The sequence below is a fragment of the Aspergillus lucknowensis genome (assembly GCF_044049455.1).
Source record: "Aspergillus lucknowensis strain CBS 449.75 chromosome Unknown BJX67scaffold_19, whole genome shotgun sequence".
Classification (NCBI taxonomy): Eukaryota; Fungi; Ascomycota; class Eurotiomycetes; order Eurotiales; family Aspergillaceae; genus Aspergillus; species Aspergillus lucknowensis.
Window position 1 is genome coordinate 268,591 of NW_027263563.1, and position 27,821 is coordinate 296,411.

At 55.5% G+C, this 27,821-nt stretch overlaps 15 protein-coding genes across 15 annotated transcripts in view; 9 read left to right on the top strand and 6 right to left on the bottom strand.

Moving 5' to 3' along the window:
* Positions 1-142: 142 nt before the first annotated feature.
* BJX67DRAFT_352969 (uncharacterized protein) lies at positions 143-712 on the bottom strand. Its single transcript, XM_071029076.1, has one exon. The coding sequence runs from the start codon at positions 477-479 to the stop codon at positions 237-239; it is 243 nt and encodes an 80-aa protein (XP_070886342.1). The 5' UTR covers positions 480-712; the 3' UTR covers positions 143-236.
* A 51-nt stretch (positions 713-763) lies between these two features.
* BJX67DRAFT_381075 (putative phosphoglycerate mutase family protein) lies at positions 764-1,413 on the top strand (the record flags this gene model as incomplete). The annotated part of the gene is made up of 3 exons (XM_071032942.1): positions 764-995; positions 1,055-1,277; positions 1,332-1,413. 3 exons carry the CDS (start codon positions 764-766, stop codon positions 1,411-1,413), a joined length of 537 nt encoding a protein of 178 aa, XP_070886343.1.
* A 725-nt stretch (positions 1,414-2,138) lies between these two features.
* BJX67DRAFT_381076 (CFEM domain-containing protein) lies at positions 2,139-3,633 on the top strand (the record flags this gene model as incomplete). The annotated part of the gene is made up of 7 exons (XM_071032943.1): positions 2,139-2,162; positions 2,208-2,343; positions 2,391-2,606; positions 2,658-2,725; positions 2,778-3,160; positions 3,222-3,289; positions 3,344-3,633. The coding sequence occupies 7 exons, from the start codon at positions 2,139-2,141 to the stop codon at positions 3,631-3,633; spliced, it is 1,185 nt and encodes a 394-aa protein (XP_070886344.1).
* A 943-nt stretch (positions 3,634-4,576) lies between these two features.
* Positions 4,577-5,603, bottom strand: BJX67DRAFT_381077 (uncharacterized protein; the record flags this gene model as incomplete). The annotated part of the gene is made up of 3 exons (XM_071032944.1): positions 4,577-5,154; positions 5,222-5,460; positions 5,515-5,603. 3 exons carry the CDS (start codon positions 5,601-5,603, stop codon positions 4,577-4,579), a joined length of 906 nt encoding a protein of 301 aa, XP_070886345.1.
* A 2,501-nt stretch (positions 5,604-8,104) lies between these two features.
* On the top strand, positions 8,105-10,022 carry BJX67DRAFT_381078 (flavin-containing monooxygenase; the record flags this gene model as incomplete). The annotated part of the gene is made up of 3 exons (XM_071032945.1): positions 8,105-8,377; positions 8,436-8,696; positions 8,748-10,022. 3 exons carry the CDS (start codon positions 8,105-8,107, stop codon positions 10,020-10,022), a joined length of 1,809 nt encoding a protein of 602 aa, XP_070886346.1.
* A 508-nt stretch (positions 10,023-10,530) lies between these two features.
* On the bottom strand, positions 10,531-12,018 carry BJX67DRAFT_381079 (zinc-binding alcohol dehydrogenase family protein; the record flags this gene model as incomplete). The annotated part of the gene is made up of 4 exons (XM_071032946.1): positions 10,531-11,078; positions 11,143-11,603; positions 11,652-11,692; positions 11,746-12,018. 4 exons carry the CDS (start codon positions 12,016-12,018, stop codon positions 10,531-10,533), a joined length of 1,323 nt encoding a protein of 440 aa, XP_070886347.1.
* A 682-nt stretch (positions 12,019-12,700) lies between these two features.
* BJX67DRAFT_387926 (putative methionine permease) lies at positions 12,701-15,683 on the top strand (the record flags this gene model as incomplete). The annotated part of the gene is made up of 5 exons (XM_071034304.1): positions 12,701-13,732; positions 13,786-14,186; positions 14,231-14,315; positions 14,803-15,080; positions 15,146-15,683. 5 exons carry the CDS (start codon positions 12,701-12,703, stop codon positions 15,681-15,683), a joined length of 2,334 nt encoding a protein of 777 aa, XP_070886348.1.
* A 519-nt stretch (positions 15,684-16,202) lies between these two features.
* BJX67DRAFT_381082 (DUF895 domain membrane protein) lies at positions 16,203-17,726 on the top strand (the record flags this gene model as incomplete). Its single annotated transcript, XM_071032947.1, has 4 exons — positions 16,203-16,269; positions 16,316-17,315; positions 17,416-17,512; positions 17,559-17,726. 4 exons carry the CDS (start codon positions 16,203-16,205, stop codon positions 17,724-17,726), a joined length of 1,332 nt encoding a protein of 443 aa, XP_070886349.1.
* Positions 17,727-18,572: 846 nt separating this feature from the next.
* Positions 18,573-18,932, top strand: BJX67DRAFT_381083 (uncharacterized protein; the record flags this gene model as incomplete). The annotated part of the gene is made up of 1 exon (XM_071032948.1): positions 18,573-18,932. The coding sequence occupies one exon, from the start codon at positions 18,573-18,575 to the stop codon at positions 18,930-18,932; it is 360 nt and encodes a 119-aa protein (XP_070886350.1).
* Positions 18,933-19,855: 923 nt separating this feature from the next.
* BJX67DRAFT_381084 (EF-hand domain-containing protein) lies at positions 19,856-20,119 on the bottom strand (the record flags this gene model as incomplete). The annotated part of the gene is made up of 2 exons (XM_071032949.1): positions 19,856-19,887; positions 19,945-20,119. The coding sequence occupies 2 exons, from the start codon at positions 20,117-20,119 to the stop codon at positions 19,856-19,858; spliced, it is 207 nt and encodes a 68-aa protein (XP_070886351.1).
* Positions 20,120-21,092: 973 nt separating this feature from the next.
* Positions 21,093-22,903, top strand: BJX67DRAFT_352977 (LLM class flavin-dependent oxidoreductase). Its single transcript, XM_071029077.1, has one exon. The coding sequence runs from the start codon at positions 21,472-21,474 to the stop codon at positions 22,897-22,899; it is 1,428 nt and encodes a 475-aa protein (XP_070886352.1). The 5' UTR covers positions 21,093-21,471; the 3' UTR covers positions 22,900-22,903.
* Positions 22,904-22,966: 63 nt separating this feature from the next.
* On the bottom strand, positions 22,967-23,371 carry BJX67DRAFT_381086 (uncharacterized protein; the record flags this gene model as incomplete). Its single annotated transcript, XM_071032950.1, has 2 exons — positions 22,967-23,245; positions 23,294-23,371. The coding sequence occupies 2 exons, from the start codon at positions 23,369-23,371 to the stop codon at positions 22,967-22,969; spliced, it is 357 nt and encodes a 118-aa protein (XP_070886353.1).
* A 358-nt stretch (positions 23,372-23,729) lies between these two features.
* BJX67DRAFT_381087 (putative peroxisomal dehydratase) lies at positions 23,730-24,867 on the bottom strand (the record flags this gene model as incomplete). The annotated part of the gene is made up of 5 exons (XM_071032951.1): positions 23,730-24,069; positions 24,124-24,217; positions 24,280-24,597; positions 24,648-24,696; positions 24,748-24,867. 5 exons carry the CDS (start codon positions 24,865-24,867, stop codon positions 23,730-23,732), a joined length of 921 nt encoding a protein of 306 aa, XP_070886354.1.
* A 354-nt stretch (positions 24,868-25,221) lies between these two features.
* BJX67DRAFT_381088 (glycoside hydrolase family 18 protein) lies at positions 25,222-26,580 on the top strand (the record flags this gene model as incomplete). Its single annotated transcript, XM_071032952.1, has 5 exons — positions 25,222-25,307; positions 25,355-25,484; positions 25,551-25,638; positions 25,684-25,711; positions 25,758-26,580. 5 exons carry the CDS (start codon positions 25,222-25,224, stop codon positions 26,578-26,580), a joined length of 1,155 nt encoding a protein of 384 aa, XP_070886355.1.
* Positions 26,581-27,210: 630 nt separating this feature from the next.
* BJX67DRAFT_381089 (Chloroperoxidase) overlaps positions 27,211-27,821 on the top strand; it is a gene marked incomplete at both ends in the record, with an annotated part of 834 nt that continues 223 nt past the window's right edge. Inside the window, 3 exons of the mRNA XM_071032953.1 lie at positions 27,211-27,383; positions 27,451-27,498; positions 27,548-27,738. Of these exons, the coding sequence (XP_070886356.1) occupies positions 27,211-27,383; positions 27,451-27,498; positions 27,548-27,738 (412 nt within the window). The remainder of the gene's footprint in view (positions 27,384-27,450; positions 27,499-27,547; positions 27,739-27,821) is intronic.

Here is a 27,821-nt window from a genome sequence, read left to right on the forward strand (position 1 = left end):
TTCTGCCCATGTACTAATGGTTGGTAAACTACTGCCTGTCCTCTGGCTAGGGGTAGTCTGGAAGTGACTGCGTCAGGTGGGCTTCCGGGACGAATGTCGACGATGGTGAGATTATATATCACGATACCTTCTGTTCATGACCGTTTCAGCATGAGTAAGGTGGACACCGAAATTGAAGAAAGTGTTCGATGTCTTTCTGGATCTTGAATATTGCAAGTAAATCAAGGTTCAACGGCTCATGCGTTTGCCGATGCTCCGTGTATTGGATGGTTAGGGAGCCCGTCTTCTAGCAGGACGGTGTATTCTCCAGAGCGACTTGGACAGTGTATAAGGTGCCGGGATCGGGCAGACTCCTCTCTCTTGCTTGTGTCAAGCATCAAGGGGTACAGTGTGCCCGGTCCTCGCCCTGCGTCAAGGTACCATCGGCCGCCAGACCAGAAGACAGTGAACACCACCCAAACAAATCCCCACGGTCTCATCTGATAACTGATCTGCCCGAGATCCTTCAGCCTGGTGGAGACGGCGATTAATTCGCGCTGAAGAAACTCAGCGATTCATCGCACCACGTGCCCAACTGGACCAATCAGCGTCCCGCAACTAAATCAGTCGGGGGACATCGAGCGTTGCAGCGCGTTCCATTCGCGCGCCCCGTGGGGGCGACAGACGGGATATAAATGCTTGATGAGCTTGTCTGAGGGCAAGCATGCCTCTGCCTCTCACTGGATTTTCAGTGTGTGATTGATTCGGCTGGCAGGTTAGCACGATGTACGCAAGTGCAAGGTTTCTCGCGGTCGCGGTTCTCGCCGCGAGCACGCTCCAGGCAGTCTCTGCTGCGCCGACGGTGTATCTCATTCGGCATGGGGAGAAGCCCGAGGACGACGACGAGACCGGGTTGAGTGCGGAGGGCGAGCAGCGGGCGCAGTGTCTGCGGCAGGTGTTTGGTGCGTCGTCGGGGTATGACATTGGGTATATCATGGCGATGACGCCGAAGGAGGGTACGTCTTACGTCCAGTGTCCTGGTGGTTGCTGCCCAGTGAATGTGCTGACTCTGTAGACGGAAAACGGATACGTCCGTACCAGACTGTCCTTCCGCTGTCGGAGGACCTCGGTCTCGAAATCGATATCTCCTGCGATCGCGACGACCCAGAGTGCGTCAAGGACGTTGTGGATGGCTACGAGGGAGACGGGAATATCCTGATCTGCTGGGAGCACGACGCGTTGACGGATATCATCGGGGAGCTGGGGGCGAACGATGCGCCGGAGTATCCGAGCGATCGGTACGTGTGGCAATAGTTAAGCTCGGAATTTCAAGGAGACTAATGAGATGGTAGATTCGATCTGATCTGGACCGACCCTTCGCCGTACGACGAGATTACTGCCGAAACGAGCGAGCAGTGTCCGGGGTTGGATTAAGGCGGAGTAATGCGGAGAAAAGCGTGATGCTCTGAGGGCCATTCCAAGCCCTGGAGGCGGAAGACAGAGCGATCATATCTGTTTCGAGAAAATCGTCGAGGGACGATCGCAGATGGTTCAGCAGGCAGAAGGCTATTCTGGACTTTTGGCAGAGTCGAATTTCACAGTCAAGAACGGAACCGAAATTCTGAGACGTAGATCAGCGCCATCTTCCGAACCTGATGAGCTCTAGGTTCCAGGGGTTGGATGCCAGCGGAGATGGTTCCGATGCGGGTGGCAAGCGGTTCACTCGGCGGAGTTTCAGGGGCAGAGGGGAACCCTAAATCCATGTGGCCGCCGGTGAATGGCATTATCCGCAGATCCCCAGTAACCTTGCGAGTCGTGGTGCAGGAGTCGTGCGAATGAGAACACCCTTCCAGCAACCCAGCAGAGTCAATGATTCATGACCAGCCAGCGAGCCGCGGGCTGAGAGGAAATAAAGGACCGAATCGAGTCAGGCTAACGCGTACTCCACTGCGGTCTCGACCAGTTATTCGGCTCTCCAGCGGGCGGTTCATCGACTATTTGGCTGGCACTGGGGCATCATGGAGCCATCTCCCGAGGTCCGCGTGGACCTAGAACTCCACTGGGTCAATGCTTCAAGCTTGCTGTGATATTCAAGATATAATTTTCCCCATCTGCCTCGAGCTGTGATTCTCACTCTCTGTCCATGGCGCTTGACAGCAATGGATGGGCTTCCATCTTGTCCGGTATGTTGATCATCCAAGTCCTTGTCCAGCAACTAACGCGTTCAGCTGCTTTGCTTGGTGCAAGCCATTCCCTCCTCGTCCTGCTCTCTCCTCGACATCGACTGCATCTGCCACGATGGGCCGCTCTTCGCGCGGGTCCAGGACTGCGGGATGCAGAACTGCACCATGAAGGATAACCTCAGTGCGCCAACCCCCTCGAGGCGACAACATACTGTACTGACGAGAAAGAATCGATGAGGCTCCTGTACGAGACGTGCGACTACCCCGTCACGGTCGCCAACGACGTTTTCCCTGCCGTCATCGTCGCCGGCGTCACTCTGTCCAGCATCGCCGTCACCCTCCGTATCGCGGGTCGCCTCATCGGGTCGAGGCTTGGTCTCGATGACGCGGTGATAATGCTTTCGCTGGCTGCTGCGGTCGCGATCGCGGTCATTGGTCTTATCGGTACGTATCCTGGAGCAGGTAGATGCGGAGTCGTCGCTGATTCGACTGCAGAGGCCAGCCTCGGTCTGGGAAAGGACGTCTGGTTCCTCTCATTCGACAAGATCACCCAAATCCTGCACGTATGTCTCGGTAACTCCCCGTCTGGCGGAAGGTCAATCTAACGGCCAACAGGCCTACTTCATCGCGGAAGCTCTCTACATCACCTCCATCGCACTCTCCAAGATGTCCATGCTCCTGCTCTTCCTCCGTCTCTTCCCTGACGAGAACTTCCGTCGCGCGACGTACCTCGTCCTGGCGTTTACAACCTGCTGGGGGCTCACGGTGCTATTCGCGAACGTGTTCGCGTGCCAGCCGCTCAGCTACTACTGGAATATGTGGGATGGTGAGCATGAAGGGAAGTGTATCTCGCAGGCCAGCTTGCTCTGGGCGCACGCGGTCATCAATATCCTCCTTGACGTGGTGATTATCGGGCTGCCGACGCACACGCTGCTCAAGTTGAATCTTTCGTGGAGGCGGAAGTTGGCCATCTGCTCCATGTTCGCCGTTGGGATCGTGTGCGCATTCTTCCTTTCAAGTCTCTGGCCACGGACAGTGCAACTAAACTGACACGAGCAGAGTCACCATCGTCAGCATCCTCCGCTTCGTCTCGTCGCTCCACTTCGACATCACCGATAACCCGACTAGTACGTTCCCCTCTTCGTATCCTATACTTCCCCCCCAACTGACACGACCGGTAGAAAAATTCGTCCCCGTCGGCGCCTGGTCCCTCGTTGAGGTCTACCTCTCCATCATCTGCGCCTGCATGCCAGGCATCCGCGCATTCTTCAACTACACCTGGTCGAGATACTACACCAAGAATTCGATTTATAGCTCCTCACCTAGCGCGAGTAACGGCAACAGCAACGGCCACAGCAACGGGGAAGTAATCCCCAGCCCGCGGGAGGTCACCTCTGGCACGTTCCATTCTGCGAACCGGGAGCAGGGGGAGTTTATCCGGTTGCAGGAGATTAGTAGTTCCAAGGCGTGACAGATGGCTGTCTTGGGTTACATCTTTATTATTAGGGGTGACCGCCCCTGGTGGGCTGTTCAGGGGGATCTGCAGAGATATGCGGCCCCGCCGACAAGGCAAGAACGGCGAAGAGGATTGGCGACTCGATCTGTCGCTGGAATTCTACATGGCTTGGGCGATGTCGGGAGAAGTTATTCTTGGCACACTTGCTATGAAGTGAAGTTGGATTAACTTCTCGATGAGTGACGTTGAATCGACACATAGAAGAAGTGTCCAAGACCAAAGAGTCAACAGGCTCCTTCTTTCTGGGGCGAATAGCACACATGCTGCTACTATATACATATCTACGACATGTTCTTCGCCGGTCATGGCTCGACTTCCTAGTTTGCATGCCGCCGCTTTTATGAGGGAATTATGTAAGGAAGCAGTCCTCGCTCCATGATCACTCCGGGCATGCCCTGTCCAGTCCCAGAACACGCACTGAACTATTCCAGAGCATGATATGAAGCAGCATGTGAGCCAGAACCCTCCACACATGGAAGCCAAAGCGATGAGCGGGGCTTTCCAACAACAGTAGCATGTTCAAGGCGGATGGTATACTTCAGTTGGACATTCAATGTGAAGAAGGTGGATGAAGGGCTCATAAGCTCTAGGGAGCGAAGCGGTAGGCGCGAGCAATGATGTGTGTGTTGATGCTAGCCAAGCGAGAAGAGGTGAGAGGTCGGCAGGGCGGAGAGCTCGTGACTAGGCCACTGCTTCGACAGAATGATCTCCCAAGTACTTCGCAGCACATTACCAGCACCACTTTCCAGCGCAAGAGACACGCATAAGATCCCTAGGCGCCCAAACGCCCATCATCAAGACACCTAGCTGGAGCGGTACGCACGGCAGCGTGGTCTGACCGGGCCACCTAGCTAAAGAAAAGCCGCACCGAAATTTCTCTCCCGACGAATGTATCTGTCTAAAAATAGAGAGATCCCCTCCCTCCAATGGCCAGCGCAACACAAAGAACAACCAACTGACCGACACCCAAAACCGTATAGCCAACCGGCGACGCCCCCGAGAACTTGTACCAAGTCCAAAAGTATTGCACAGGACCATGAGCGTGGCCATGTAATGGATCAAAGGACGCGAACCTTACCCACAGTGACGCACTCAGCGCTATCAGGGCCAGACACTGTAGTCCTGTTCCTAGAACGCTGAGATTGCCCAGCCCAAAGCCGCTTTGGGAACGCTTAACCATCAGGTGGATTTGTGGTATTATAGCAGTCAAGGAGGTTAGGAAGCCTGTTATCGCGATGATGAAATAGCATATTTGCGCGGTGAAGAGGATGATGATATCATGTTCGGAGGGTAGCTTTTTAAGCATAACGTAGATAGCGGGTGGGATGATAATAACAGCATGGGTGACGACAACCGCGATAATCACCTTGTTGGATGGAGTTGTGCTAGCGTTGCTGCCATACACGGGTGTTGAGGAGAGCACGGTCTCGTCACCTGAGGCTAGACCCTCCAGAAGCGGTGTATCTGGCCCCAGATCTGGTCCGAGTGGATGATGAGCTTCATCCAGCTAGCAAAGCCATAGCAGCAAACCAGTAGAGGATACTCTGGAAGACCATGCCGATAACGGAAAACCCCTTCCACCCACGCAAGTAACCCTCCTGGATACAGAACATGGGGGCCTTTGTAAAAAGTGTGCCTAGCACTGTTGCGAGATGGCAGGTAGCACTAAGCGACAAGAGTAGCATGTACCAGCCTGATATCCCCGCATTGCTGTTTTTGTCTGTGACAGCAATGCGAATGATTTGTGGGATAAAAGCGCCTATGATGAGCAGACAGACAAGACTGTGGCATGGTTATTAGAAGGTGAGTTGCAACAACAGAGGGAATAATACTCACAAGTCAATAGCAGTCCGCAAAGGGGATAGAACGCGGGCTTCGCACAATTCACGGTCAGTCCACGGCCGGCGACTCGACGGCTCGTCCATCATCCAAAATGTCTTGATGTGGGATGCTGGAATTCTGTGTGTTTCAGGGGCGAGGAGATTGAATGCTTGATGAGGGATGCCATATTGCAGTGAGTGGCGGGGTTGCGGGATTATTTAAGTCTTCGGGACTTATTCTCTCCGGCTGCGATTGATTGGCACCGTTTCTGCCTATCAGATGTCCAACAGGATCCAACAGGTCCTCTCGGGGACGATGGCGAATCACAAAGTAGAACTCTGGCACACCAACACGAAATGCAGGGATCGTGGGCGCTCAACCTCGCAAGGCAACCTTATGGCCATCATATGATGGATCCCAAGGAAGAACGAGGCTCTCTGAGCCTCCCGGGACTCAATTATTGCAGTTGGTCGAGGCCTGAGTCCGTGACACCACCCATGCGGCGCAGCATCCATGCGGCTCAGCGGGTTGGAGCCAAATCATTCTTGGCAACTGCATGTGTTCCGCGCCAAGACACGAAAAGTGGAAACCGTCCCCACCCAATCATTAAAAGCACAGGCTCTCCTGGACGGCGAGTCCACATCATGGGAGCCCGCGGGCTGAGATAACGATATCCATAAAGATAACTTGGACCCACGTTGGCAGATCGGCTAAATATGTGGCACTTGTACCTTGCGGACGCATGTGAAACGACCTCGAGCAGTATACTCCGCGGAGTCCAATATACTAGACCACATCCACCCTCCAATAAAAAGGGGTAAACAAGCAAGAAGCGCGTTTTCAGCAGATGGCTCAGCTGTGAGCTGATTTCTCTATATGTCCCATGGTCCCGATAGCGCTTTATTCCTATCTGGACTTCATTACGAACTGCTAGTTGATGGGATTACTATGGGAGGGACAAATAATCGGACGGGATGTGCCCACGGTGAGAGCTCTGAGCAGTATCTAATCTTCGAATAGCCAATCTGAAGTGCACAACATCCAACACGGGACGGGGCAATGCTTTTTACGGGGTTTCAGGGCCCCACGGCTATGCAGAAGAGTGAGAAAGTTCACACCAATCTCTCGTCCGAAACGAACGCGGTCCAGATTCGAGTGGAACCTGCATGGCTGTAAAACTTGTGCCAAATCAAGGGAGAACATGTGAGATGTAACCTCATGACAGCCAACGTGAGGCTGTCGAGAGTCAACATCAAGTATAGGAGGTTGACTTGCAGATCCCTGGCTTCCTCCGACGCCGTGATAAAGTCGTTCAGACACTACTGCATCGTCTGTACAAGGGTACGGTCGACTCCGCCAATCCAGTAAGTAATGTATCAAGTGCAGCCCCAACACCGAACTCCATGTTAGGCGAAAATCTATAAAGAAGCGCTGAATCTGTGTCCGGAATGTGACCCCCATCGCATATTCTCGTCTCGTTTCAGTCTTATCAAACCTCTATGTTATACACCATGATCTTCATGAGGATTGCTGGAGTGTTCTTCCTTGGCCATCAAGGTATGCTGCCATGTCCTCGTCTATTACAATGCGGACCCCTCTAGGCCGAACTGCACTAACTTCCCTACGGCTCTCTCCTACCCGCACCTCCCGGTCTACAACGTCACGGGCAACTGGCTTGACCCCGATGAGTACAAGCGCCTTACTCCGCTTCGGCCCTAAACAAGCAAAAGGGTTGGCTTGGTATTGCATTTTTTATTCAGGTAGTCCACAAGGCGGCGAAAGGCTGCTGAATCACATTGCACTTCATCAGGGAACAATCAGGAAGGAATCTGGGAGTACTCAGGGATCGCACAGATAAGGTTCGTCCCAGTCACTCCCAGACTCATCCAGAAGTATTCCCGGAGCACTCCGGGCACGCACCCGGATGCTCACCCCACATCCCAGCGTCAGTCACAGAGCAAACGGCGGCGCGGTGTCGGGCCGAATCCAGAGAAATAGAAATCCCAACTCTGCCAGCGAAGAACATGCTCCAAGTCAAGAAAGAGCAACCGGGTTCGGGATATCAATTATGAGTTGTTGCCACGCTGGGATCTTTATGTTCCTAGACCAACGATCATCCTTATCTGGCAAGGAATATTATTTTATCATATTTCCCGTCGAGCACGGGCAGAACTTCTTCCGCAACAGCGGTATATCCTCTTCTCTCGCATAGTTAGCTTTTCGGCAGCCAGCGAGGAATCCGAAGGTCCACAAACATAACGCGCAGTTGGATTCAATAGCAATACGCGCAAAGGATGGCAGAGCATCTTATCGAGCAGTCCCGAAAAAAGAGTGAAAAATACGCCGTGTACAGCAGCGAATTTGAAAGCGAGCGACACCATCGCGGTCCACAATGTCGTGATTCCATTCCGACGGACACAACGAACTCGGCGCACCACCACCACCTTTCTCCAACAAACAACGAGACAAGACAAGACAAGATCAAGAGCAAATCACACCATGGGATTCCCCGCATTGATTTACTACCTCCTTCTCATAAAAGGCGATTACCCGACAGAGCGGAACCGCAAGTCTACGTCTAAGGCTCAGGATAGTCACACTCGCGATGGCAGCAGTCAAGGCACCACTGGTCAGCCAGACCGAGCTCCCGGAGACAATTCCAGTGCTGCCGGCGGCGGATGCGAATGTAAATACAAAATCTGAGGCTATGCCTCAGAATAGACCAGCCTTCCAGATCGAGGAACACCCCATCGACGACGTGCGTTCGATCAAGGTCGGCGTGATCGGGGCGGGCCTGTCGGGGATTACGGCCGGAGTCTTGCTCCCCGCGAAGCTGCCGGGGTTGGATCTGCGCATTTACGATAAGAATGCCGACGTGGTGCGTCTCTCCCCCTTTGAAAGAGCTCTGAGATGAGATGAGGAGACTGACTGCGTAGGGCGGAACGTGGTACGAGAACACGTACCCCGGCGTGCGGTGCGATATCCCTGCGCACGTGTATCAGTCGGGCTTCGAGCCGAACACGCAGTGGACAGAGGAGTTTGCGCAGGGCCATGAGATCCGCGAGTACTGGCGGGGGATTGCGCGGAAGTACGATGTCTACCGGTATATTCGGTTCCGGCAGAGGGTTGAGCGGGCCGAGTGGGTTGGGGAGAAGGGGAAGTGGAGGCTGACGGTGCGGGATTTGACGGAGGATAGTGTATGTCTCCCTATCCTTGGCCCAAGAGGCGACCTTGAGCTGACTGGGTAGACATATGACGAAGAGCTGGATGTCCTGTTGAACGCCATCGGGCACTTCAACGCCTGGAAGCTCCCGGATTACCCTGGTCTCAAGGACTTCCAAGGACCGCTGTTCCACTCGTCGAACTGGGACCATAGCGTCGACCTCAAAGGCAAACGCGTAGCCCTAATCGGCAACGGGGCATCGGGATTGCAGGTCCTCCCCTCCATCCAGCCCATCGCCGCTCACGTCGACCACTACGCGCGCAACCGCACCTGGATCGCCGACTCCTTCGGCTCAGTAGGCGTCCGCCGCCTGGAGCCCAACATCATCCCCCAGGAGAAGATCGACTCCTTCACCGACCCAGACACCTATCTCGCCTACCGCAAGTCCATCGAAGCTGGTTACTTCTCGCGCTTCGGCGCCATCTTCAAGAACTCCGCAATCAACGCCGACCTGCGCACCCAATGGATGCAGCTCATGCTCCGCCGCATCACCAAGCCCTCCCTCGCAGACAAAATCATCCCAGACTTCCCCCCCAACTGCCGCCGCCCAACCCCAGGACCAGGCTACCTCGAAGCCCTCTCCCAGGACAACGTCTCCTACATCCAGACCCCCATCGCCCACTTTACGCCAACCGCGATCGTCACAACGGATGGCATCCCCCGCCCCGTCGACATCGTCATCTGCGCCACAGGTGCAAACGTCGACCACTGCCCGCCCTTCAGCATCATCGCCAACGGCCTCGACCTAAAGACCGCCTGGAGCCCCACCGGCACCTTCGGCTTCCCCTACAACTACCTCGGCGTCGCGACGCCCGGCTTCCCAAACCTCCTCTGGATCGGCGGGCCCAACGCAACGGGACACAGCGGGAGCGTCCCCAACAGCATCGAGAACCAGGTCACATACATCGCCAAGATCATCCGCAAGCTGCGCAGCCAGGGAATCAAGTCCATGGTCCCCCGGAAGGACGCGACAGACGACTTCCTCGAGTACGCGGACCACTTCTTCCCGCGCACCGTGTGGTCCGACCACTGCAGCTCGTGGTATAACGGGGGCAGGCCCGGGGCGAGAATCCACGGGTTGTTTCCGGCTAGTGCGGCGGCGCTGAATTATCTGCGGAGGGATCCGCGCTGGGAGGATTGGGAGTATACGTACACTAATGCTAGTGGGAATCGGTTTGCGTTTCTGGGGAATGGGTGGACAAGAAGGGAGGGAGAGGAAGGGGCGGATTTGACGCCGCATTTGAGGAGGCCTGACGAGATTGATTTAAGGACGTATTTGGAGACGTGGGCGGATGTTTAGCTGGGTGGCTGGATGTGAGGATGTCGCGGTGGTCATGGTTATGGGCATATAATAAGAACATCATCTAGACGAGTATACTTGAATACAGCAAGAGTCCATCTGGACTTGACTACCTGCGAACCACTCTAGAGTAAGGAAGAGGCCTTCCATTGGCCGAGCCTCTCAGCGGCTCTGCCTGCGTGGATCGATAGGCAATAACGTCTCCAAATCGCATCAATTCCCGGAAACGAGCGTGCCGTGATTGCGACATCCCCGCGGCGATTGCATCAGAAGCGTAGGGCGCGAGGCACGATTGATTTGCCAATCTGATTGATAATCGACAGGCTGGGATGGTTCTGTTTTGTTGGGTTTGAGCTCTGGTCGTCGTCCCGCTCTGACATCCTCGTAGCAGATTAGGGCGGAAGTCGTCTAAGACAGGATGAGATAGAGCATATATACCAGAAAATTTATCAATAATTCCAACCCAAACGCCAGATCTATCATGATCATCATTACCAACCCAAATACTCTAATGTAAAGAAACAACAATCCTCTTCCCCGACGCTTCGCCCCGCCTCAGCATCTCCAGCGCGGCATTGATTCCACCTAACCCCCCCTCCGCGCGAATCACCTCGGGTAACTGCAGCGTCCCGCTCTCCATCAACCGCTCCAACCACGTAACCATCGCCCCGCCAACCTCAGGACTCGAGTGAAACAGCTTAATCGGCACAGTATGGTAGATAATCCGGCCATCCCGGTCCCTGTCGTCGGGGAGGCCCGTGAGGCCGAGGAGGTGGGCGTGGGCGTGCGAGCCGTTCCCTGCTACTCTGGTGTCCAGCGCTTCCTGCAAGAAAGCCGCCGTCTGGCTCCCGACGATGTCGAGCGCGAAGCGGAGCTTCCCCCCCGTCACGCCGCGGATGATCTGCACCGCGCGCGCGGTGTCGTGTCGGTCGACGAGGATGTCTGCGCCCGCGGCGTGGAGCCTTGCACCGTGTCGCGCGATGTCCGCGACGCAGATTGTTCGGAGCCCGGCATTGTGCGCTAGCTGTGTTGCTATTAGGCCTGTTGTTGTTGAGGCTGCGTACCATGGTTAGTGCCGGAGGGAACCCTTTTGGAAGGGAAGGGGAGGGGAGGGACGTACCACCCCAGATCGCGATCCAGTCTCCGGGCTTCGGACGCTCGATCTCCTCTCGCGACGCGAAGCATTCATCCCTCACGTCCGGCGGTATCGTGTTGACGTCTACTGTGCGCAGAATGTCCGGGAGGTTGGGCCCCGGACATCCCGATACGGTACCGAAATCAAGTCCGAACGAAACGCCGAGGGCGAGCGTGGCTGCGACGAATGCCACGCCTGCAGATGCTGCGGCGTGCACGCTGCTTGTGGGAGGGATCCGCGCTGCGTTGAAGTGCGTTGCGACGGCGTATTCCTGGAACGCGGCCTTCCGGATGTCGCGGTAGTCTGTTGAGGGGACGAGGACGAGGTCGCCCTTGCGTAGGCGGGGTCTGGCTGTGTCTGTGTCTGGCTCTGATGCTTGGACGACCACGCCGGCGAGGTCGCGGCCGTTTACCCAGGGCAGGCGTGGGAGGCCGAAGTTATATGCCCTACGTTGCGTTAGATTCTGCGCGGAGTAAAAAGGACGGGTGACGTACGGGCCCTTCCAGTCGACGGGGTTGAGTCCGATTACAGTGACCTGAATGATCAGATTAGATTGAGCGAGCAGAGTCGGAGTTCGGACTGTCTCACCTTGATGAGGATCTCGTCCTTGTGCAGGATGGACGGGATGGCATGGTCGGTCACCAGAGCGTAGGGCTGTTGCGCACCGTGCACGAGCAAGGCTCGCTGCGTGGCGCTTGACGGTTGGTCTGGCGGCTGTGTACGTATCTGTGTCTGTGTTTGCGTCTGCGTCTGCGTCTGCCGTTTCTTAACGATATGTTCGATCAAGACAGCCTCATGATAGACAGCTGGGCTCTTCCCATCTAGGGCCGGCGCCGTCGTGAGTGTCGTCACAGTCGTCATGATGCTCTGAGCGGATGTTCTCGGCTAGAGAGAATGACAGAAAACCAGAATTATTTACTTAACTAAGTGAGCTACAGAAGTGACATTAGTCATGTCGATGGCGTCGAATCCTGTCACCTTGCGATGCTCGACGTTGTGTGCCTGTCTCCATCTCTCTCGAAGCCATCTCGCGCGAATCCCGCTATCTTTCTCGCACGAGAGCGTAATATACATGACTCGAGCGAGAAAGGCGTGAAATCTGGGTTGTAATTTGCAAACTGTCATCTCAGACAGTCGGAATTGCGGACGCCATTGTGGTGTGCGATCACGACTGCGCATTGCCCATCGCGGGGTTGGATGACGTGATAAGAAGTGTCAACCGTCGGCATCAAGCCAGTTTGCTGGGTCGGATGTTCTCTGGAAAGGAAGAATTCCTGAATCAAATCAGAGCTTCGAAGGATGGAAGAACTTGATGGTTCTCGTTGCTCCTGCTGCGTCCTGGGCGGATGGCCATGTAGCACAGTGCCGCACGCACCCTGCCCTTTGTGACACCTCGCGCTGACGGTGCAAGCTGTGACCCAAATGGCGTGCCAGATGTTATCAACAAGTGGGTGCTGATGAGGACAGCATTTCTAATCACCGGCGTCGCCTCACCATCGAGTCGACGTCGAAGCTGGCGTTCGTCTTTGGCACTTCACGAACAATGGAAGGAGAAACTCAACCATTGTTGGAGGCGCCGTATACCTGTCCGCAGTATGAAGCAGCCGAGACACCTGAAGAGGAGCCCCCACCAAGAGGACCCCCTGGAAAGACGCTGAGCTGGACGACAGCCTACATCCTCGTCGTCTCGCGCGTCATCGGCAGCGGCATCTTCGCGACACCAGGGTCGATCGTGAAGTCGTCCGGCAGCGTGGGACTGTCGTTGCTGCTCTGGGCCATTGGGACAGTCCTGGCGGGTTGTACTATGGTGATATCGATGGAGTATGGGTGCATGCTGCCTCGATCCGGCGGGGACAAGGTCTACCTCGAGTATACATTCCCGCGGCCGCGCTTTCTCGCGTCGACACTCATCGCCGTCCGGGCTGTCCTCCTCGGATTCACAGCGAGCAACTGCATCATCTTCGCCGAGTACGCGCTGTTCGCGTTCAACGTTGAACCGACCGAGCTACAGCAGAAGCTCGTCGCGGCCGGCCTGCTAACCCTGGTCACCATTGTCCACGGCTGCTTCCGACGGACGGGGATCTGGATCCAGAACTTCCTCGGGTGGCTGAAGATCTTTCTCGTCGGCTCCGTGTCCCTGACAGGAATTTGGGTTATTTTGTTGCGGCCGGACATGGCAAGCGGCGCCAGCGCACCGAGACAAGCGTTCGCATGGGATACGCTGTGGGAGGGATCGAACTGGAGCTGGAACCTGCTCTCGACGTCGCTGTTCAAGGTGCTCTACTCGTACGCGGGTCTGAACAACGTGAACAACGTCCTCAGCGAAGTGCGCGACCCGGTCCAGACGCTGAAGACCGTGTGTCCCGCTGCGCTGCTGACGACGGGAGCGCTGTATCTACTTGCGAACGCGTCCTACTTCCTTGTCATCCCGCTTGACGAGATCAAGCAGAGCGGAGAGCTCGTTGCGGCGCTGCTATTTGAGAGACTGTTCGGACCGCGCGTCGGTGGGATCCTCTTTCCCCTGGCCATAGCCATCTCGGCGGCTGGGAATGTCATGGTCGTGACCTTTGCTCTGGTGCGTCCGTTTTACTCCTTTCCAGCTCCCGTACACCATATTAAATGCAGCAGGCACGAGTAAACCAGGAGATTGCCCGGCAAGGCTTCCTCCCGTGGGCCGACGTGCTCTCGTCGTCGAAGCCCTTCGGCACACCCCTCTGGGGCCTAATCGTCCACTACGTCCCGTCGCTCCTGGTCATCACCTTACCACCGCAGGGCGACGTCTACAACTTCATCCTCGACGTGGAGGGGTACCCCGGGACGATCTTTGGGGTCGCAGTGGCCGTCGGCCTGGTTGTGCTGCGATACCGCGAGCCGAATCTCGCCCGCCCGTTCAGGGCGTGGCTGCCGGCGGTTTGGCTGCCGATTGCGATCTCGCTGGCGTCGATCGCGGCGCCGTTTATTCCGCCGCCCGGGAATCGCGGGGACGTGGGCTTTTTCTATGCTACGTATGCGGTTGTGGGGGCTGGAGTGTAAGTTTCTGTCTCTGATGAATGGAGCGTGGCTAACGGGGTAGGATTGTGTTTGGGGTGGTCTACTGGTATGTGTGGACGGTGCTGCTGCCGCGATGGGGAGGGTATCGACTGGAGGAGGAGGAGAGGGTGCTGGACGACGGGACGACTGTGACGAAGTTGGTGCGATCTGATGATCTGGTATTGAGCTATTGAGTTATTGAATCTGTTGAGCTATGTAGATGTCGTGCATCTGTCATGAATCTGTCACTGATTCATAGTATGGAACGGGCTCTCGGCCATCTGGGCGTCAGCACCTCGGATAAGCAGCAGCTCTGATTAGAAATCGTGGACTCGCAGCTTCTGGTTTCTGATGCATGCATCGTATCCAATCACCCCAGCCTGGATTTATCAGCAGCCTGCGCAGCGTCACAGGCGATTGCGTGCTGGTCTGACAAATGACCCCTCTTGCCGGAGTCTCCAGGCATATAAACGCCACTGCTCCCCATGCTCTCTCGCTCCACACATCACAGTATTTACTACATAAACCACAATGGCATCAGCAGCCGTCCACCTCCCATCCGCCAACCAGCCCGCCCTCCTGGCCAAGGAGACCCTCCAAACCCCCTCGGACAAGCCACACCACGTCCAGACGACCTTGAACTTCTTCAAGGACCACGAGGATGGCTCCCCGCCGACCCCGAACATCGTCGGTGACATGCAGACCTACAACAAACAGCCAACCGAGACCATCCCCGTGACGATCCACGACATCAGCGGCCACGAGCTCGAGTACACGCTCGACGGGAACGGCTTCCAGATCTATTACCATGAAAGTGTGGAGAAGGACTTCCTCGACGACGAGCAGATCAAGCGCGTCTACTACCCCGAGACGGAGCAGCTCCTCAAGGATGCGTGCGCACTCCCCTCACACCAAGCACAGGGTTCTATAGACGAGAACTGACAGTTGATATACACAGAACCGGCGCCTCGAAAGTCTTCATCTTCGACCACACCATCCGCCGCCAACCAAAAGACACCCGCACGCCCGCCGCCCAACTCCGCGGCCCCGTCCAACGCGTCCACATCGACCAGTCCTACAGCGCCTCCAAGAACCGCGTCACGCACCACCTCCCCTCCGAAGCCGAGACCCTACTCAAGGGCCGCTACCAAATCATCAACGTCTGGCGCCCCATCAAAACAATCTACAAAGACCCGCTCGCCGTCGCAGACGCCCACTCCGTCCCGGACTCCGACCTCGTCCCTATCAAGCTCATCTACCCGGACCGCGTGGGCGAGACTCTTTCCGTGCGCGCGAACCCGGCGTTCAGGTGGTATTATCGGTATGGGCAGACGCCCGGGCAGGTGATGCTTATTAAGTGCTTTGATTCGAAGACGGATGGGCGCGCGAGGCGGGTGCCGCATTCGGCGTTTGTGAATCCTGAGACGGAGGGGGCGGAGCCCAGGGAGAGTATTGAGGTGCGCGCGTTGGTGTTTCATCCTGAGGATACGGAGTAAACACTCAGGTGTATGAGTGAGCACGCGGATTGCGTCTCTACGCAAAGTTGTGTGTTGAGTCGGGCTAGTGAGTGGTGGACAGGTAATTTGATATCGAGAACTTATGATGGACGATAGCACGAGTAATGACATTATTCTTCTAACAACCTCTGTCTGACACTGTACTCCTCAGGAAAAACCCGAGGCCAGACCATGTAATTTTCACTTCCCGTTTCACTGTCCTCTCCACAGTAGCCTGAAAGTCGCTAAAATGCCGTGCGAGCACGTAATCGCGACGCCGAAACGCAACATCTCCAACCACCGAAACGCAAAACAGCCGAGATGTGGAACAAACGCCTCGTGGAGGTGAAGGTTTGACCGTTGGATCCAGACACGCCTGGCTGGGTGTCGTATTCGCCGAGCTCTCGGCGGGAGATATGCGACCACTTCTCGCGGTATATCAGGATCGTCAGTCCGGCTGAGCTTGCTGAGCTTCATACCAGAGTCTCACCGTGATTCAGGATTTGTGGCCCAGGTAAAATGTCCACCGACAAAGATATCAGTACAGACGAGGAGGCCATTGACTCCGTCCCTCACAAGTATCCAGGTACACCTGCCAGCCATCAGTCCAATATCAGCAACTAACTGCACAGTAAAATGGTACCGCTCGACCTTCTACAACGCCCTCGTCCTGGGCATGTGCAACTTCCTCGCCCCGGGCATCTGGGGCGCCATGAACTCCCTCGGCGGCGGCGGCGCCGCAGAGCCCTACGTCGTGAACACCGCAAACGCACTCACCTTCTGCCTGATGGTCGTCTCCTGCTTCCTGGGCAGCGTCGTGGTCCGGCTCATCGGGATCAAGTGGACGCTCATCATCGGGACAATGGGGTACGCGCCCTACGCCGCGGGGATCTACACACAGGTCCGCTACGACAGCAGCTGGCTGACGCTCCTGGGTGCCGCACTCTGCGGCCTCTCCGCGGGGATCTTCTGGATGGCCGAGTCGGCGATTGCGCTCGCGTACCCGGAGCCGCGCAACCAGGGCAAATTCCTCGGGTTCTGGCTCAGCTTCCGCGTCGGCGGCCAGATTGTCGGCGGGGCGATCAACCTCGGCGTGAACGTGCGCCGCTCCACGGCCGGGAGCGTCTCCTACATCGTGTACTACGTCTTCATTGCGCTGCAGGCGCTGGGTCCCTTCTGCGGGATGCTCCTCACGCCGCCTGGGAAGGTGCAGCGCACAGACGGTGTACCCGTCAAGCTGCAGATCGCGAAGAACAACAACCCCTGGACTGAGATCAAGGCCATGGCGTCCCTCCTGGTGAGCCGGGACTTCGTCCTCATCACCCCGCTCATCTGGCAGGCGACCTTTGCCGAGGCCGTCTTCTTCACGTACAACTCCATGTGGTTCTCCGTGAGGGCTAGGGCGCTGGGATCCTTCGTCTCCGGGATCATGGCGATCATAGCGGGGAACCTGCTCGGTGCGTTCCTGGATAGTAAGCTTGCGTTGAAGCTGCGCAGCCGCGCCGGGTTCGTGGGGATCCTGGCGCTCCAGGGCGCGTGGTGGCTCTGGGGCACGATTGTCGTGACGGATTTCCACAGGGACCAGCCTGTGTTTGACTGGGTGGATCGCGGGTTTGGGAGGGGGTTTCCGCTGTATTTGTTTTGGGTTGTGGGGTTTCAGTTGAATTATATGTTTCTGTACGCTGTTGCTGTCCTATCTTCCTGAAGGGTGGGTGGGGTGCTAACGGAGTAGGTACTTTGTCGTCGGCAACCTGGCGAAGGACGAGGAGGAGGTCGTGCGGTATGCGAGTCTGCTGCGTGGGATGGAGTCTGCGTCGCAGGCTGTTTCGGTATGTTGTCCTTCCCGGAGGCCCCGAGGGAGCTAACACGGTGTAGTACGGCCTGAGCAGCGTCTCGATCATGGCGTCTGTCGGGAGTGTCTATATGAATTTCGGGCTGTGGGCGGTTGCGCTGTATCCCGCGTGGCTGGTGATCAGGGAGATTGGCGTGTCCGGGGATCAGAAGGTTGAGAGGGAGACGAGAGCAGCGAGGGATGGACAGTGAGTGTATTCAATGAGATATAGGGTAGAGTGGGTAACGTATTGCCATTACTTAGGTAACCCTAATTGAGGTCAAAGCTAGAGAAGCTCTGCCCGAAACCATGCCTCCGATTCGATCGAGGTCATGTCCTCTGTTTCATAGAGAAAATATCATTCGACGCCTGGCTGGTGAAATTAACCTCTTGTGAAAGTTCTCTCACTCATTCAAACAATAGGAATACCACCTCACGACGCAAGCGAGGATATGATTCAGGCTGATGATGTTCGATGCTGGCAAGAACACGAACAGGCGCGCCCTACCAGTTACCGTATTTCTCTATCAATCCGGTTGAATATCTTTCCGACGAACGAAGTCTAACCGGACCTGGCTCGGTGTGCCGAATACGAGTAGCTGACAACCCAGAGTATACACTGATCCCCAGCGTGTGGCTCCTCGATGTCTCAAAGCGCAGCTTGTGCTGACCGGCTAAAGGCTTCTGGGGAACCTGTGAGTGGATCCCTTCTCCAAGATCTCACATCAGATGCTATATAGAGATCGAGCGTCGCGCGCACGTTGCTGTTCGCGCAAGTTTCATTCGCTTCAACGTCGATATCTAGCTAGGTGTCGATGGCATACAGCACCAAGGGACTTCCTTTCCGGTTGTGTTATACGAGGTAACATCTGCGAAAGACAGAAGCCTTGATGGACGAAGAGTACGCCCTACTGCGTCCGTTCCAGGTGATGTCCACCGGGCAGAGATCAGGGTATAAAAGGAAGGATGGCCCATGACTACTCCCGAGAAAGACAACAACCCATCAGCCTTGAGCAATACTCCTCCATCTCCTACTATCTACACTGACAATCGCCATCATGCACCTCTCCCTCGCAACCTCCCTCGCCGCCCTGGCCCTCTCCTCCACAACCACCGCTTGGCGCCTCGACATCTACCAAGACAAAGACTACAAGGGCGACCTCAATTCGTACAGCGGCCCCGGCCGCGCGGGCTGGGCCTGCCACAGCGTTGGCGACCTCAACGGCGAGACCGGCCGCATCAGCTCGCTGAAGTTCTGGAACGACGCCGAAAACTACCGCTGCTGTCTTGAGCTTTATGACTCCCCCGGGTGCGGGGGAGGGCAGTTCTCGGGCTGGGGCGGCTGCAATGATTACCAGTATCCGAGTCTCGGGGGGATTAATGATTATATTAGCTCGTTTGCCACTAGTTGCTCTTGAGTTGGTGCGTGTGGCCCGGGTCAGCGTGGTCGGATTGAGGATCTATGTTGTTGCTAGAATTGGGGATATCTCTGATCTGTGTCATGGACAGCGCCAATTCTCCGTGCGTGTTATGGCCCTCATGCCCACTTGGCTAGGTTCGATATAAACGTGGGGGTAACTGGTTACCACTGTATTCCAGAATCTTCATTATATATCGCTCGTTTGTCAACAAATCCGGATATGATGAAAGAAAAGGCCGTAGACAAACAGGCTAGCTGCATCTATAGCCCCTTCTGAAGAGTAAAGTTGCTCGTGGCATCAGATCCTTCCAGTGTATAAACAAAGACGAATAATCTGTCTTCCTTGTTCTAGGCTCTACCAGTATCTCTGTTTTGAAGATTCCTGTAAAGAATGCTCTAGTATTATGGGACATGGCAGTAAATAAGCCCTATGTTAGTAAGAGTAATACATCTGTCAATATTTCTAGCATTCGTGCATATGTTCCCAGTATCTCCAAGACTAGTTCCTTCATGAGGGAAAGGTTTAATTCAATAACTACCACGCGGGCTCGAACAGCACGGCACGATCGTGGCTCTGCAAGCAGGGACCGTGATACGGGAGGACAAGGTTTGAGGTATAGTGGAACGTTACAGAGAGAGCGAAGACAAGTATGGGGAGTGAGGGGTCGGTAGATGGGTTGGGATGGGAGTAAGCATGACATTGAAGTAGGTATAGGTAAGGGAAGGGGAATGAGGATAATACGCTTGTTCTGTCGGAGGGCAAGGATATAGATGGCGTTACGCAATAGTGGCGGGTGATATACCCTAGGCTGTGTATAATACTCCAGTTCAAATGCGAGGCTGATATGACTGGTAGCGAGTCACCAGGTGGGAGTTCAGGCTCCACGCTCCTGAGAGCAAACCACTGCCGTCTTTGCGACATCAAGCCCTCTCGCCCAGGGCCTTGATGAACTCTATCGATATACATCAGAACAGCATCCGTCATCCACACCTTAGAACAGCCAACATACCGCTAAAAGAGACCTTCCCGTCCTTATCGAGGTCCAGCTCCGCAATCAGACTCGCAGCGTCCTCAGCGGTGATGCCTACACCAGCGCGTTGTCCGTACTCGACGAGCTCTTCGGGGGTGATGTATCCTGGCCGTTCAGTAGGAATCCTTCTCGGTAAGAAAAAGTAGAGGGACATACGATCACGGTCCGAGTTCTGTCATGGAACCAATGTTAGTTTATATTGCTGGTGGGTAGGGTACGATTGCTAGGGTACGTACTATCTTGTAAAACTCGTTCCTCCATTTGTCGATTTCCTCTCGTGTGTAGCGCGGCTGAGGGGAGGCCAATTATTCCTTGCATTAAAGGGACAGACAATATTTCGAAGGATGGGTACTGACCATGTTGACAGTATAGTGGGTGAATATCTCTTGGTGCTGGTCGAAAATGGATGATCAAAAGACGTTCAAGTGGCAAGGAGGGGTCTTATATCATGGACTGAACGACAGGCTCAACCAGCGTGGACACATCAGCAGATGCACGCAGGAATGTATGTTTCATCTTATAGGTGGCTAGTTGACGACCAGCATCCAGAGCTGCATTCGATACATGGATCAGGGTTGGTAAAAGAGTCGGGTGGAGAGTTAATCTCTGGATTCGACGACAGAAGTGGTTTCATGCATAAAAACAAAGTTGTTCCGGCCATGCACTGGTGCCAGCTCAGAGAAGTAGAGATGGTGGGGTACTTGCTGCTCGAGATCCTGCATGTCACACAGTCGAGTGGTAGCCCTAAGAATCGCAGGTTGCTATCGTATGTGCCTTCTGCGTTGCTTGGTATCATACAGTAGACGGAGCAGAGACTCTGAGACTAAGACGCTATTTTCTGCAACCGAGAAAAATATTGTAATCCAGCCACGGACTTGCGCGTTGAGGAGATCGTGGAGGGCAATATGACAGATCTCATTCTTCACGATGACTTGCAAGAGTTGACTTCTCCACTTGATTGCCGCGAAGATGTCAACTTATGCAATTTGACATGCATCAGAGCCCAAAAATGCCCCAGACGACCAAGCCTTGCCGGCGAAGCGGAGTCCCGTTCCCCAGATTAGGGTTGAGTGCATGATAGCCAGAAATGGAGGGATGGAGGCAGTAACAGATTGAATTAGGATATATTTGCATCAAATGAGAGCGCTATTACCGCAAAATAATAAATTACGTTCCTGCATCGATGCTGGCGTCACGTCCTTTGGCAAGCATATTGCGTTATCGTTCCCGGCCGAGAAATTGAGACACTAGCACCACATGGCATCATTCGTCATAGCTTGTACAATCCGATTCAGTTCATCCTCAACCGAACCATTCGGAACGCAGAGATGGTGATGATGGCGTGCTCTGCGGGTCGAATGGCGCTCCCGACTCCATCGATAACGATGCTATAAACCGCGGGGTTTGCAGCGTCACCCTCTCCACTGCATCTTTCCTTCGCCTTGCATCGCATCGCATCGCATCCGCATACATAAGTTACGATCAATTGAAACCCAGACGACCAAAATGTCCCCGCCCAAAAAACAAATCATCCTCAATGCCTTCGTCATGAACACGCCGGCCCACATGGCCCCGGGCCAATGGCGCCACCCGCGCAACAAAACAGAAAACTACACAAAACTCTCCTTCTGGACCGACCTCGCCCGCCTCCTCGACACAGCGGGCTTCCACGCCATGTTCATCGCCGACACCCTCGGCCCCTACGACGTCTACAAAGGCCCCGCGAACGTCGTCCCCGCCCTCGCCTCTGGCGCACAGTACCCCGTCAACGACCCGCTCTATCTAGTCCCGAGCATGGCGAGCGTCACGAAGAACCTGATCTTCGGGGTCACGGCGAGCACGACGTACGAGGCGCCGTATTCGCTCGCCCGGCGGCTGTCGACGGTCGATCATCTCGCTGAGGGCCGCGTCGCGTGGAACATCGTCACCTCGTACCTGGATAGCGCGGCGCGGAACCACGGGCTGGATGAGCAGATCCCGCATGATGAGCGGTATGCGCGCGCGCACGAGTACATGGACGTGCTGTATAAGTTGTGGGAGGGGAGTTTTCGGGACGACGCGGTTGTCAAGGACCGCGAGAGGGGCGTGTATATTGCGCCTGATGCGGTGCGGCAGATTCACCATGTGGGCAAGTACTTCAAGGTTCCTGGGCCGCATTTTTGTGAGCCGTCGCCGCAGCGGACGCCGTTCTTGTTCCAGGCGGGGATTTCGGAGGCGGGCAATGGGTTTGGGGGGAAGCATGGGGAGGCGATTTTTGTGGCGGGGCAGACGCCCGAGCAGGTGAGGGGGACGGTGGAGAGTATTCGGGCGGTTGCGGCGAGGGAGGGGCGGGATCCGAGTCATATCAAGGTTATCGTGGGGATTACGATCATTGTGGGCGCGACGGATGAGGAGGCGTATGCGAAGCGCGAGGAGTTCCTGCAGTATGCGGATGAGGAGGGCGTGCAGGCGCTGTTTGGCGGGTGGACGGGGATCGATCTGTCGCAGTTCCCGGACGACGAGGACTTCCGCTTTGCAGAGGCAACGCGCGTGCAGTCGATCGTCAAGCGGTGGGCGGCGACGGTGCCGGGGACGGACAACCTGCCGTGGACGAAGAGGCGGATTGTCAAGTTCTTGAGCGTTGGAGGGATTCAGACGAAGCTGATTGGGAGTGCGAAGACCGTGGCTGATGAGCTGGAGCGGTGGGTTGAGGTCTCGGGCGTGGACGGGTTCAATCTGGCGCATATCACGAACCCGGGCAGCTTCGAGGATGTCATCGAGCATCTGCTGCCGGAGTTGCGTGCGCGAGGCATCTTCAGGGCGGAGCCGCAGAAGGAGGGCGCCACAGCAAGAGAGGTATATCTGGGGACGAAGCGCTTACCAGAGGATCATCCAGGGAGCAAGTACAAGTGGCGGGCTGGGGAGAAGGTGCCCAAGTATCAGGAGAGTGAGTAACTGTATGTTGATTGAGAACTACATGTACCGTGATAACACCATACTCCTATCCAAGTAATAACGCAGTTCAATGATTCCACTTGTCTTTCCTCGCATTCGCAATGGAGGAGCCCAACAGCAGTATGCAGACAAACGCTACCATAAACGTTGCAGTAACCATCGCACAGCAGAACCGCTCGGAGCGCATCTTCTGCTGGCGCTCGAGGAAGCCGTCGCACGCCTCGCAGTGGACGTGAGGCTGGAAGGTCGAAGGGGCCGGGAGATTGGACGCGTTGCGGTCCATGTATTGGTGATTGTGCGCGCTCTCGGGAGCGTCGTGGGCATCGTCTTGGGGGACGGAGGCGTACTACACGGCGGTTAGATGAGTTCTTCCAAATATAAAGGAGAGCCGTACGCCAGTCATGGCATGCTGACCAGCCTCCACCTCCTCGTACGGAGGGGCGGAGTCGGAGCCCTTGTTCAGGCCGAGCATTCTGGTGATTTGAGTGTATGCTTGCATTCGAGAAGATGGGAGTTTTGTTTTCTCTCTCGCGAACAAAGGAGTTTTTGAGGAGTGTCCAGCTGAATGCTGTTGCCTGGCTGAGCCACGAATAATAATGAGGGGGTATCCCACCACCAAGACACCATGCAAAACTTTTACGAGCGGACGATGTCCATTGGTCGATGCGTCAGATTGGGTTGTTTTCCCGGGCACGAAGAAGCCTGATAGGATGATGCGTCAAGCTTGAACTATTTTGACTCTTGCTCGAGTTACTGTGTCACCGCGATTATCACTGCTCCCACCACAGGACGACTTCCTGGAACATGAAACAATTCCTCCGACATGCTGTCTACAGTTTAGCACCCTTCTTCCCCCTGATCAAGGCCCGTCCGTTGCTGAGCACAACCTGCCCCTTCTGGTTCTTCACCACAAAGCGGACCTCATCAAACCCATCCACACTGTCGCCAGTGCGCCACATCTCGGTAGTCAGCTTATCGCCCGGTCGAACCGGCGAGGCAAAGCGCGCCTGAAACTCCCTGAAATTGGCCGGGTCGCTGCCGCCGAACGCCTCGAGCACAACGCGCGCCGTCGCGTTCCAGCTGTACAGCCCGTGGATGATGACGCCTCCGAAGCCCATCTTCTGGCCTGGTTCGGGGGTCGCGTGGAGCGGGTTGTAGTCGCCGTTAAGGCTGGGATTGTTAGCTTTCGCATGCGTTGTTTGCTTCTGGTCTATGCAGGCTTACCGGTAGAGATGGGCTGTCTCGGCCGTCGTCTGGATCTCGTTGACGGCATCGGGCTTCCGTCCTTGCGGAGGGGGGTAGTTCGGTGTCGCGGGTCCTATAAAGTCAGTCAGTTAGTCTGCGATCGATGGAATATCCACTGAAAATGGGACAGCTCACCCTTCGGCCCACCCCACCCGCCCTGCTCAACATAGAACGCACTGCTCGCAACAGTCGCGTAAACCTCGCCACTGCGCGCATCGACAATCGACTGCTCCGTCTCGACAACCGAGGCCTTGCCCTTATCGTACACGCCGACGACCCTGTTCCGCAGCTCGAACTTGCGCCCCGCGCTGCTGGTCGGCAGCTGCTTGAAGACGGTGATCTTGCGCTGGCCGTCGACGACGCGGCGGGCGTCGAAGTTTGGCACGCCAGGGATGGGCGTGGCCTTGGAGCGTGCGTAGAAGTCGGTTACTTCTTGGTCGGTGTGTTTGAAGGCTGTTCGGTTAGTGCGGTCGCAGTTGCCTTGCGGAGAGAGGGGGAGTTACAGAGGATGATGGGATACGTAGGGAAGACAGCGAAGTTGGGATGCAGTTCCTATCGAGGTCAATTATTATTTCACCCCGTCCAGAAAGGTCAGAGGCATACGTAGAGAAAGTGCAGCTCCTTGGAGGTCGCGCCGATGCTGTTGGCGAAGAGGAGGACATCGCGCTTGAGCCAGGAGACCTCCTGGGCGGGGAATTCGTGGCCGGCACCGGGTCCTGACATTTTATTCGTACGATCGTAGGGATGATATTCGTGGAAAGAAGCGAGTGCGAAAGAAGGAGAGGAAGCGAAATCCAACGTGGGGAAAGGTGCTTTCATGCGGGGAAATCAGCCGAGGCTGTGGAGGGTACGCTTGCCCGAGCTGCCGAGTGTCTTTCACTGATTATGCGACGCCACATGGTCTGCTTTATTCATGTTAACCTTGTTACATACCTTGTTACATCTGCGTGACTTGGCTGAGACCTTGCCATGGAGGATACTAGTACATTCTGTGTAATATCCTGGTGAGGCTGTCTCGACCGAGCGGAGATATAAATAAGCGCCGACCGTGCGCGAACCTCACCCCGTCGGTCAACCATGACATCGCTAATCTGCCCACTCTTGCTAGCTCTCCTCATTGCCGATGGGGCATTCGGAGAGAGATGTATCATGTATCTGACAGGGTAAGTCTTCATCCATGAAATCAACCAATATTAAAACCTCGTAATAGCCAACACAACGTCGTCCCCGACGTGTCCCTAGTGGCAGACGTAACCCACGTCGCCCTCGCCTTTATGCACTCATCCACGTTCAACAGCCATAATGTTTCGGAATGGCCTCTTTTTACGACCGTTGAAGACGTCCGCCATAAATTTCCGACCGGTACGGCGATCGTGGTTTCCATCGGCGGATGGGGTGACACATAGGGATTTTCTGAGGCCGCTGCGACTGAGGAAACTCGAGGGTTATTTGCGCGGAATGTTAAGAGGATGCTTGACGAGACGGGGGCTGATGGTATGCATTTCCACCAAACATTCAATTACCGTACTAACAACGCAGGCGTGGATATTGACTGGGAGTACCCGGGGTACGTCACATAACTACCTTTGGTTTGTTACTGCTAACCTCTCCAGCGGCAACGGCGAGGACTACAAACAGATCCCAAACTCCGAGAAAGCCTGGGAAATCGAATCATATCCCAAACTCCTCACGGAAATCCGAACCGCACTCGGCGCGGAGAAGCTCATCTCCGCCGCTGTACCGGGTCTTCCACGCGATATGCTCGCATTTACACAAGGGACCATTCCGTCGATTGCCGCGTCGCTCGACTTCTTCAATATCATGACATACGACCTCATGAACCGCAGGGATACCGTTACAAAACACCACACAGGTATCCGCCTCTCACTCGAGGCGATCGACGCTTACGTCGCGAACGGCGTCCCACCTGAAAAAGCGAATCTCGGCTTCGCATTCTACGTGAAGTGGTTCCGTACTGATCCAGACGGGTACTGCTCGAAGGACCACGTTCTCGGCTGCAGGACTGTATTAATGGAAGACCCCAACACGGGCGCAGACCTCGGCCAGGCCGGTGCATTCTCCTGGCATGACCGCGTCCCCGCGGAGCTTGGGGCGTCGTTCGATCGTGCGTTGAAACAGGGTGAGTATGACACCGGAGGAGGCGGATATTATTTCTGGGATGGCGAGGAGAATATCTTCTGGAGCTTTGATACGCCGGAGGCTATTCGGAGGAAGTTTCCGGAGATTGTTGCGCCGAGGGGTCTGGGTGGTGTTTTTGCTTGGGGTCTTGGGGAGGATGCTCCAGATTTTGGGCATTTGAAGGCTTTGACGAGCGGGTTTCGCGGTGTTATCCGACAAGATGGACTTGGGAATGGCGAGGTTTCTGGAGAGACGGAATCTGATGTCCACGAGAGGTGGAGGGAAGAGGGACTATAGCTGCTGCGTGGTTAAGATGTTCAAACCAAAGTTTTAGTCACCTTAACGGCATGAGCACACGGACACAAACAATTTTTATTGGGATGTAAGACTGCAGACACTTGAGCTGCCCATCACAGCAGAAAATCCGAGTATGATCCCAAAGCCGAATCCGTCCACGGGTCGGGTCGGGTCGGGTCGCCGGCAGTCTTGCCGAGTTTGGTCAAGGATACGAGTACGAGATTCTGAGCCAATCAGCAAGGGATCTACAAGGCAAACTTGAATCAGTGTCAGTTTCTCCCTGTATGGGATTGTATTCCAGGTTTGAGGTGTGGAATGGGTAATTGCCATTCTGTCATTAGTTTGTCCGTTTGCATGAAAATAGGGGTTGCCTAGGGGAGAAGATATAAAGCCTCGAATCCGTCTCGGATTGCATTTTCAAGAACTCACCTATGCTACTCTTTCAACCCCTCTCGGGATGAAAATCACGATCCAAACCGTGTTCGGCCTCCTCGGCCTCGCCTCTGCAAACCCACACCGACACAATGTCCATCCATGGACACCCCTCCGGCCCAGGAGACTGGACTCCTCCCGAGACCTTAATGGCATGACGGACGAACTAAATATGCAGTCCGCGGCCCCTTCCCCGTGATGAACACCCTCGCAAACCACGGCTTTCTCCCGCACGACGGCCGCAAGCTGACGCGACCTGTTGTTGTGGATGCCCTGAACAACGCGCTGAACTCCAATACCTCCCTGGCGAACCTGATGTTCGATATGGCGATTGTGGTGAATCCAGAGGAGAATGCTACTTACTTTACTCTGTACGTTTCCTTTTACAGGACTGTAACCCTAACGAGGTCTCAGTGCGATCTATGCTAATAGGAATAGGGACCAGCTAAACAGACACAGCGTCCTCGAACACCACGCCAGCTTGAGGTACCCCATCTATATCCCTCCACCTACACCACCCTCATACTAACTTCAGTCTTCCAGCCGTGCGGACGCCTACTTCGGCTCAAACCACATCTTCAACACCACAGCTTCACGCAGACTGGACGGACTTGGACACACTGACAGCAGCGATGCTCGCGAACGGCAAAATCGCGCGGCAGGTCGTCTCCAAGGCGTTTGACCCGACGTACTCGTTCATCGATACCGCGGAACCGTTTTCTCTCGGTGAGGTCGCGACCCCGATTATCGTCTTCGAGCATATGGAGGCTGGGACATATGGAGGCTGGGACTGTGGAGAGGGGGTTGTG